Source organism: Dama dama, chromosome 16 (assembly GCF_033118175.1).
Source record: "Dama dama isolate Ldn47 chromosome 16, ASM3311817v1, whole genome shotgun sequence".
In the NCBI taxonomy this organism is placed as follows: Eukaryota; Metazoa; Chordata; class Mammalia; order Artiodactyla; family Cervidae; genus Dama; species Dama dama.
Window position 1 is genome coordinate 27,492,102 of NC_083696.1, and position 9,602 is coordinate 27,501,703.

Sequence of the window (9,602 nt, forward strand, 5' to 3'; positions counted from 1 at the left end):
ATTTTATATCTGAAAAATCATTGCTTTTCTAAGTGAAGTGTTAATGAAATATGGCATACATGGAAAAGAATGCAGAAATCAGGTTTGCAGCTTGATGAGTTTTCAGTTTATTCTTTTGTAACCAGCCCACAGATAAAAACAAAACCCCAGAATATTATTAGAGCCACAGAAAGAATGACCTGATACTTTTAATATTTATTTTTCCCTTGAAATAATAATGTCAAATTTAGGTATTTAGTGAGAATCTTATATGTTGTATCATGTTAAAAATTGTTAAAAATAAGTTCATAAATATCTTGCTCTTATCCTACCATCCTGATGCTTTTCATTGAATAAACACGTGTTTTTCCAGGGATCAGTGTCTTTCAAAGATCTATCTGTAGACTTCAGCAGGGAGGAGTGGCAACAATTGGACCTTGCTCAGAAAAGTCTGTACAGGGATGTAATGCTGGAAAACTATTTCAACTTGATCTCAGTGGGTAAGCACAGCTCTGCTGGGTAAGGCTGTACCTAATTGAGGGTATTTTTTTTTCCCTCAGTGGAATTTATGAAATCTGGTATTGCTAAGGTATGTGGGACTTCTAAAGACTGTAGGACATCTGAAGTGTGTAATAGTTTTGTCCTTATTTTGTTCTATGTTCTTAACAATCTCTTTTGGACATTAAGAATATTTACTTCTGTTCCCCATGAACTTTTCTGAAAAATAAATGGAGGGCTTTGTTGTTTCCTATCATCAGGATGTCAAGTTCCCAAACCAGAAGTCATTTTCAACTTGGAGTGGGGAGAAGAACCATTTATGTGGAATGACAAAACCTCAAGCCAGAGCTGTCTAGGTGAGTAGGAACCAAAATCATAGGAGATTGTATAACCAAATCACAGTTTTACTGGCAGAGTTTGGCAACTTTGAAGTGCTTTAAATATGATATTTCTCTGACATTCTGAACTTTTGAAACTGCATGGATAGAGCTGATATTGGTCTCTTAAGACATCTAAATGTCATTCCCACTTAAGGCCCCTTCCAATATCAGTGTCTTCTTTGCTTGACTCTTTAAGAGGGATATGCTACAGTTACTGGTACATTGGCTGTAGGATCCTTTTTCTTTTGTTTTGCTTTTTCTCCCTTTTTATAGCATTAAAAAAATTTTTTTTTTATCTCTGTCAATGTCTTAAATCCTTTCCTTACACATTCAGATACTCATAAAATTGCCTTAAAAAATTATTTTGGGTCACTCACCTGCTTATTTCTCTTCACTTTCTTTCTTTTCCCTTAAGGTGCTTCAGAATTTTCATCTAGAGATGGCCATATTATATCATCCCCCATGCCTCTCGCTCAACTGTTGGCTTTGAGATTTCCATTACTTACATTTGGGGATAGCTTCTTATTTTAATCCTTTTATAATTTTTTTTGGTCCACACCCTGCAGCATGAGGGATCTTAGTTCCTCTGGCCAGGGATTGAACCGTCATGCCCTGCAGTGGAAACTGAATCCTAACCAGTGGATAGCCAGGGAATCCCCTATTTTACAATTTTTTTTTTTAAAGTTTTATTTTATTTTTTTATTTATCCCTTTTAATCCTCACTCCCTACTCATTTTTATTCTTCCCAGAGGCAGTTGCTCTACTGTATTTTATATGTTTGCTTGCAATTTATTCTTGAATTCGTCGGGTATTTGTAAAATTTAAATTGTTGGTCATTTTAATTTCAAAAATGGACCCAGAGGGATCGGGTAGAGAGGGAGGTGGGAGGGGGGGATCGGGATGGGGAATACATGTAAATCCATGGCTGATTCATGTCAATGTATGACAAAAACCACTACAATAATGTAATTAGCCTCCAACTAATAAAAATAAATGAAAAAAAAAGAAAAGAAAAAAAAAATAAAGACTATTTTGAATATACACCAAGAAATAACTACACCATAAATCTCATCCAGTGAACATGGTCTTTTGTGGTATTAATCTCCAGTTCATATTTAAATAAAAGCAGTTATTGTTCATCAAAAAAAAAATGGTACTGTGCTATATATCCTACTTAGTTTATTTTTTCCTCTTAGCACTAAATTGGTTCATGTTACACTGCTTTTCTAGCTCATTGCTTCTAATTGATGCATACATTCCATAGTATATATATATATATATATATATATATGCCACATTTACTTGTCCATCTTTCTAGCTACTATAGCTAGTACTATAATAAATTTCAAGAACTTCAAGAACTATTCTTATAGGAAACAAGAATTTCTTGAGGAAGAGTAGTGGGAGTGTTTTATTAATGAATATACTAATGCTTTATTTCACCAAGTATAACTATATTGTTTTCTAGATTGGATGTATTGGTCTACAATCCTCTAAACATACAAAGGCATCAGTTTCTCCACATCCCTGCCCATATTTTAAAAATTTCTCATAATCTAGTGGATTTTAATTTCTATTTGTTTTAATTTGTGTTTTTCTAATAACGAAATGTTTTGAACATCTTATCATGTACCTTGTAATAGATTCTGATTTCATTTTTGGTATTTGACTACTGACACCTTCCAAACTTCACCACTCTCTCTTCATCTTCTGCCCCACATCTGGGCAGACTACAAGACAACCCAGATGCTCTCTCCATTAGTGCTAGTGGGAAGTTGCTCTGTATCAGTCAGCTTAGCACCATCCCCAAACTACTATTAAAAACCCAAGCCAGTTTCCTTTTCTCACTCTCATAAGCCACTTTTAGACCTGCTTGGGAGCTTTCCCTTCAAAAGCCTCATTAAATGAGTAATGAACTTTTTCATATCTTATTGGTTATGTGTCAAATCATCACTCTTGACATCTGAACCAAGTTTGGTGTGGGAGTCCACTGCTCCTCTGCAGGTGACTTAACAGTTTGTTTAGTAAGCAGGATCTTTGGATGATGACTACCACCAAGGGGGTCTTTCTTCTCTTGTTCTCTGGTTTTACTGCCTGCTGCTGAGTACATACTTTGAGCTGTGCCACTTTATGCTGCATTTGCTGATTCCCACAAGTCTGTGTCATATATTTAACCAATTGAAGTTGGAAGTTATAGTTGGTATTCTGGGACAGATGTAAAGGACTAGGCCCTCCTTAAAGTGGCTAAAGACCTATGTATGTGTCTTAAACTGAATCATTTGTCTCAGTTCTGGCATAAGCCATGACTGACACCAGAATTAAGGAAACAGATCAGATTGACTCTCATTGTATAACGCTCTCAGGGGAACAGTTGATACCTTATGCATATAAGGGCCCATCAGGCAGCTACTTGTGTGAAGGAAGAGCAGTTACAATGCAGCATGCTAAAGCAAGTGGCACACCTTTCTAAATGTTGTCATATTTTATTGTTGTTTATTGTTTTAATGTTGTCATATTTTTGCTTTTCCCTGTGACTCATCTTCTCAAACAGTTCTTTATGCTCTTTCTACTAGTTTTTCTCTTTTAGAAAGTTATCATTTAGATGCCCTCCTCCTTTTACTTTCCAGTGAAAAGTAAAACCTAAAACCATGTCTAAATTTACTTATGCTTGAATTATTCTAACCCTGTTTTGATGTGCTGGTTCTTCTTAAAAAATTTTTTTTTCCTAGGTGCTACTGGTTAAAATATTGTGCTTATCTTGTCGTAGCTATATGATGCAAAATATTACCTAACATATGAGAAATTCTCTCAATAGATTAATAAACTAAAGGAAGAACATGCCTCATGTTTGCAATTCACATTTATCTTTGTTTAGTTTCATAATCATGTTTGCTTCATTTTAACATTTTCTTTAATTATTCCCCTGTATCTGACCCTTTATTTTCTGATCTGTCTGCCTATTCAGATAATCTACATACTTATACTTTGCTCTCATGTTTCACTTACTTCTTTTATTGGACCTATTACAGCATATATTGCTTTTTCCCTTTTCTAACTCTCTGACCCACAAAAACAGAGAGAAAATAACATTAATTGGAATGACAACAGAGTGTTTTACCTATTTCAAAAATGTTTCTCTAGAGAATAGTGAAATTAAATTCTTTAGGTGATAGGCAGAAGCAGTTATTTTGCTCTATTTCAGAGGGATTTGAAATTTTTTCTGCTAAGAGTAATTTGAAGGACCAATAATTGTAATTGGAAAGGGAAGACAACTGAAAGAAATGTTTAAAATTTAAGCCTTTGAGCATTAAGCATTTATTATTGTGGACATCTATGCTGATTAAATATGACTTTGTAAGGCTCAGAATATCTGTTTATTTTTAAGTTAAGAGAAAAGAGAGCCTTCTTAGAGTTTTTTTGAGGTTTGAAATTCATTTTCAGAGCATAGACCCCTAAATGATCCATGAAGGAAATGAATTTTGAAAAGGAATAAAGGATCAGGAAAAGGAAGCATAGTGGAGAAAAGGAAAAGAATATATGTTTAGATTCAGTAATAAAATAGACTTTAGTGATTGGTGGAAAGTTAGCTTACATACATTCATTTTTTTTGGCCTGAATTATGACTTTGTATTTTATTGAATTGGTAATTCAGTTTGTGACAGAAGAATTATGAATAATTAAACTTTTTACCACAGGAGCAAATTTTTTACATTGATCATCATCAATAATAATGTAAATGCTGTCAGGCATAGCAGTGGGTTTATAAACTAAAGAAAGTGAAAAGTTGCAAAAGATGAAAGCCATGTTTAGGAATCTAATATTAGAGGTCCTCAGGCTTAATGAAAACATTAATATGTGTGAGTAAAACTGTAATGTGTGCTAAGTCACTTCAGTCATGTCCAAGTCTGTGCAACCCCATGGACTGTATAGCCCATCAGGCTCTGTCCATGGAATTCTCCAGGCAAGAATACTGCAATGGGTTGCCGTTTCCTTCTTCAGGGGTTCTTCCCAATCCAAGGATTGAACCCACGTCTCTTAAGTCTCCTGGATTGGTAGGTGGGTTCTTTCCCACTAGCGCCAGCCACATGGGAAGCTCAAAAATATAAAAGTTAAAAGAATGTGTTTGGGGATATTACAAACATTATAAGGTCCTGGAGATAGAATGAAATGGATACAAGGTTAGACTGTGTCTATATTAAAGAGTAATCTGATTTTTATATAGCTATTTACTGAGAATCTACTGTCTTTATTTATTTTTACTTTATTAATTTTTTTTTTACTTTTTTTTTTTTTACTATGTCTTAAAAAATTTTTTTTTATTGAAGGATAATTGCTTTACAGAATTTTGTTGTTTTCTGTCAAGCCTCAACATGAATCAGCCATAGGTATACATATATCCCCTCCTTTTTGAACCTCCCTCCCATCTCCCTCCCCATCCCACCTCTCTAGGTTGATACAGAGCCCCTGTTTGAGTTTCCTGAGCCATATAGCAAATTCCCATTGGCTCTCTATTTCACACATGGTAATGTAAGTTTCCATGTTACTCTTTCTATGCATCTCACCCTCTCCTCCCCTCTCCCTGTGTCCATAAGTTTATTCTCTATGTCTGTTTCTCCATTGCTGCCCTGTAAATAAATTCTTCAGAACCATTTTTCTAGATTCTGTATATATGCATTAGAATACAATATTTATCTTTCTCTTTCTGACTCACTTCACTCTGTATAATAGATTATAGGTTCATCCACCTCATCAGAACTGACTCTGCTATGTGTTATACACTATTCCACAGTTGGGGATATTAGTGATTCTTATTGTAGGTAAGAATGGTATATTGGAGTAAAACCCACCTCCTGTCATTGATAGACCCCAAGAAACAGTGACTTTAGAGAACATAAACATTAACCTGCCCTGGATTTAGCCTGAGGGCTGTAGTTTTCTAATCTTTTGTCTCGGGCATCACCAGCAACAGAGAACTGAGCTATCAAGTCTGTAATATAGCCAGTGGGAAGAGAGTTATGGAAGACACACTTACTTCCTTAAAACATTGACCTGATTACAACAAATATAATTCCTGCTCTCATTTGAATGGTGATAAGTGAATTACCTGGATTTACCTACAAATGAGGCTGTATATGCCTGTTGTTTTGAGACAGACACATGCTTGGCTACAAGCTTAACACTGCTGAAGGAAGGGGACAGATTTTAATGAACAGCTTCTGTCTCTGCTTCAGAGTTGGCCCTTTTTGCTGTTATATTCTTCCTTATTAAATGTGTGTATCTGCACCCCAAAACCAGGCATAAAGAATTGAATCATAGATATATATTTACTGTTTGTAATGGTAAAGCTAATTCAGGATGACTGAGGCTATGATAGATTTCTGTATATAAGTAAATTTGTATTTGGGGCACAGTGGTTAATAGGGAATAGAGAAAGCAGAGAGATTAGGATTTATAGATGAAGGATAGTAAGAATCTAGACTCAGAAATATTTTTTAGCCACATGGTTTGTCACTTTGTTCTTCTAACACCTATTATTAGTTCTGCTACATGTTCAGAACAGCATATTTCAGTTTGAATCTTGTCTTCCCCAATTACTAAGCATTTGATTTTGGCACATTACTTAACTCTTCTGTGGCTCAGTTTCCTCATCTGTAAAGTAGGACAATAATAACATTAATAGCAAAAGGTTATGTTGATGTTTAAATGAGTTAGAACAACGCCTGAGACACCTAAATTCTATTGTTTATCAGAGAGTAAATGTAAGGCCTTATTTTATTATTGCATATTATTTCATATAAAGAGATTATTATATATATTTATTCTCATTTTATATATTTATCTATATTTGTTATTACATTTATATAGAACCTCTCCCATTTCTCTATGTTCACCTAGTATCCACTCTATCATCCCTTCTGTGTTTTGCTAACTGTTCTTTGTGTATTTTATTTTTTAGATCAGGATATTGGTTTTGGAACATCACAACAGGGAATATCTGAAGATGTTTCAGTCTGGTTTGAGGGAATACGTGTCTTCCCAAGAGATGACCTATATTCCATTTTAGAAGAATTTTGGCAAGATGATAAACAGACAAGAAGAGAAAAGGAAAACCAGAACAAACATTTAAGTCCTATCATCTTCACCAACAAGGATATACTAGCTAATAAGGGGAACTGTGACTATAATAAAGACATTGGGAAAAAATTTCATGTAAACACAAACCTTGTTCCTTCAAGAAAAAGACTCCATAACTGTAACTCATTTCAAAAGAGTTTGAAGCCTATTGTAAGCTTATGTAATTGTAATAGAAACAGTGCAACAGAAAATTTTGATAAGATTATTGGATATGTTAATACTTTTATGAATTCTCATACAGAAATGAATGCTTGTGAATATAATCAATGTAAGAAACTTCTGAGTAAGCAAGCTCTCATTCAGCATCAAAAACATCATGCTGGGGAGGACTTCCATTTATTCTCTGATTGTGTAAAACTCTCCACCCATAAGACACACCTTTTTGCACATCAAAGGATTTATACTGGAGAGAAACATCATGAGTGCACCAAATGTGAGATGATCTTCACTCAGAAGTCCCAATTTGCTGTGCCTCATGTTTATACAAAAGAAAAACCCTACATAGGCACTGAATCTGGGAAGAAATTTTCCAACTCAAACCATGAGAAAACTCCTCATACTGAGGAGACTGATTATAAATGCAGTGCACATGGAAAAGCCTTTATCAAGAAGTTAGATCTGTTCAGACTCCAGAGAATTCCTACTGGAGGAAAAAACCCCTATGATTACAGTGAATGTGGAAAAAATGTCTCTAACAATTCAAATCTCAGTATACACAAAAAAGCTCATACTGGCAAGAAGCACTTTGAATGTATCGAGTGTGGAAAATCTTTCACAAGAAAATCAACACTAAGTATGCATCAGAAAATTCACACAGGAGAAAAACCATATGTATGTACTGAATGTGGGAAAGCCTTTATCCGAAAGTCACATTTTATTACACATGAGAGAATTCATACTGGAGAGAAACCTTATGAATGCAATGACTGTGGGAAGTCCTTTATAAAGAAGTCACAACTCCATGTGCATCAGCGAATTCACACAGGGGAGAATCCCTTCATATGTTCAGAATGTGGGAAGATCTTCACTCACAGGACAAATCTCATTATACACCAGAAAATTCATACTGGTGAGAGACCCTATATATGTACTGAATGTGGAAAGGCCTTTACTGACAGGTCAAATCTCATTAAACATCAAAAAATTCATACTGGAGAGAAACCTTATAAATGCAGTGACTGTGGGAAATCATTCACCTGGAAGTCACGGCTCAGGATACATCAGAAATGTCACACTGGAGAGAGACATTATGAATGCAATGAATGTGGGAAAGCATTTATTCAGAAGTCAACACTGAGTATGCACCAGAGAATTCATAAAGGAGAAAAACCCTATGTTTGCACTGAATGTGGGAAGGCCTTCTTCCACAAGTCACATTTTATTACACATGAGAGAATTCATACTGGAGAGAAACCTTACGAATGCAGTGACTGTGGGAAATCTTTCACAAAGAAGTCACAACTTCATGTACATCAGCAAATTCACACAGGAGAGAAACCTTACAGATGTGCTGAATGTGGAAAGGCTTTCACGGACAGATCAAATCTCTTTACACACCAGAAAATTCATACTGGCGAGAAACCCTATAAATGTGATGACTGTGGAAAAGCCTTCACTCGAAAGTCAGGCCTCCATATACATCAGCAGTCTCATACTGGAGAAAGACATTATGAGTGTAGTGAATGTGGGAAAGCCTTTGCACGAAAATCAACACTCATTATGCATCAGAGAATTCATACAGGAGAGAAACCTTATATTTGTACTGAATGTGGGAAGTCATTCATCCAGAAGTCACATTTAAATCGACATAGGAGAATTCATACTGGAGAGAAACCTTATAAATGCAGTGATTGTGGGAAGGGCTTTATTAAGAAGTCACAACTCCTTGAACATCACCGAATTCACACAGGAGAGAAACCTTATATGTGTACTGAATGTGGAAAGGCCTTCTCCATCAGATCAAATCTTATTAAACACCAGAAAATTCATACTAAACAGAAACCTTATAAATCTAGTGACTTTAGGAAAGACTTTAATTGGAAAATACAATTCAGTGTACATCAGAAATCTAATACTGAGGGAGTAGAATGCCCGGTGCCACAATCATGGGGTAGGGATACAAAGTTGTGAGGATATATAGCTTGACTAAAAAGCAAGAGGTAACCAAAGTAAATTTTCCTCTATCTAGTCAGAAGTATGAATATCTGGATCTCATAGCTTATGTCCAGTTTTATACGTATGGGCAGACACTTTGGAGAAAGTGTTTAAGCAGTGATTAATGGCATGCTTGTTTACTTGACAGATACTGGGATTTTTAAGCACCTGCAACTAATAGTACATGTGCAAGGAGATGACTTGGCAATAGTTCTTATTTCACGTTTTGGATAAGCAGCTTTATAAATCAGGGCTGTTGAGTTGTTCATGCCCTATATAGCAAAAATATTCAATGTTGACCAAAGGAATTTCTTGAGTAGATTTCCAAGAAAATTTTTCATTGTCCAAGCACTCTATGGACACTGAAATCAAGGCAACAGTATAGACAATTCAGATGTATAATAAAAAGAATCTAGAAGTTTTTGTGAAAATTGACATTAAAGATACAAAGATGGA

General features: G+C 35.2%; 1 protein-coding gene across 6 annotated transcripts in view; it reads left to right on the plus strand.

The window, feature by feature from the left end:
* Window positions 1-9,602, plus strand: part of ZNF484 (zinc finger protein 484) — a 33,566-nt gene extending 23,964 nt beyond the window's left edge. For all 6 annotated transcript variants that reach the window (XM_061163648.1, XM_061163645.1, XM_061163646.1 and 3 more), the window contains 3 exons: window positions 353-479; window positions 738-833; window positions 6,814-9,602. In XM_061163648.1, coding sequence (XP_061019631.1) covers window positions 353-479; window positions 738-833; window positions 6,814-9,122 — 2,532 coding nt within the window. In that variant the 3' untranslated portion in view covers window positions 9,123-9,602. The remainder of the gene's footprint in view (window positions 1-352; window positions 480-737; window positions 834-6,813) is intronic.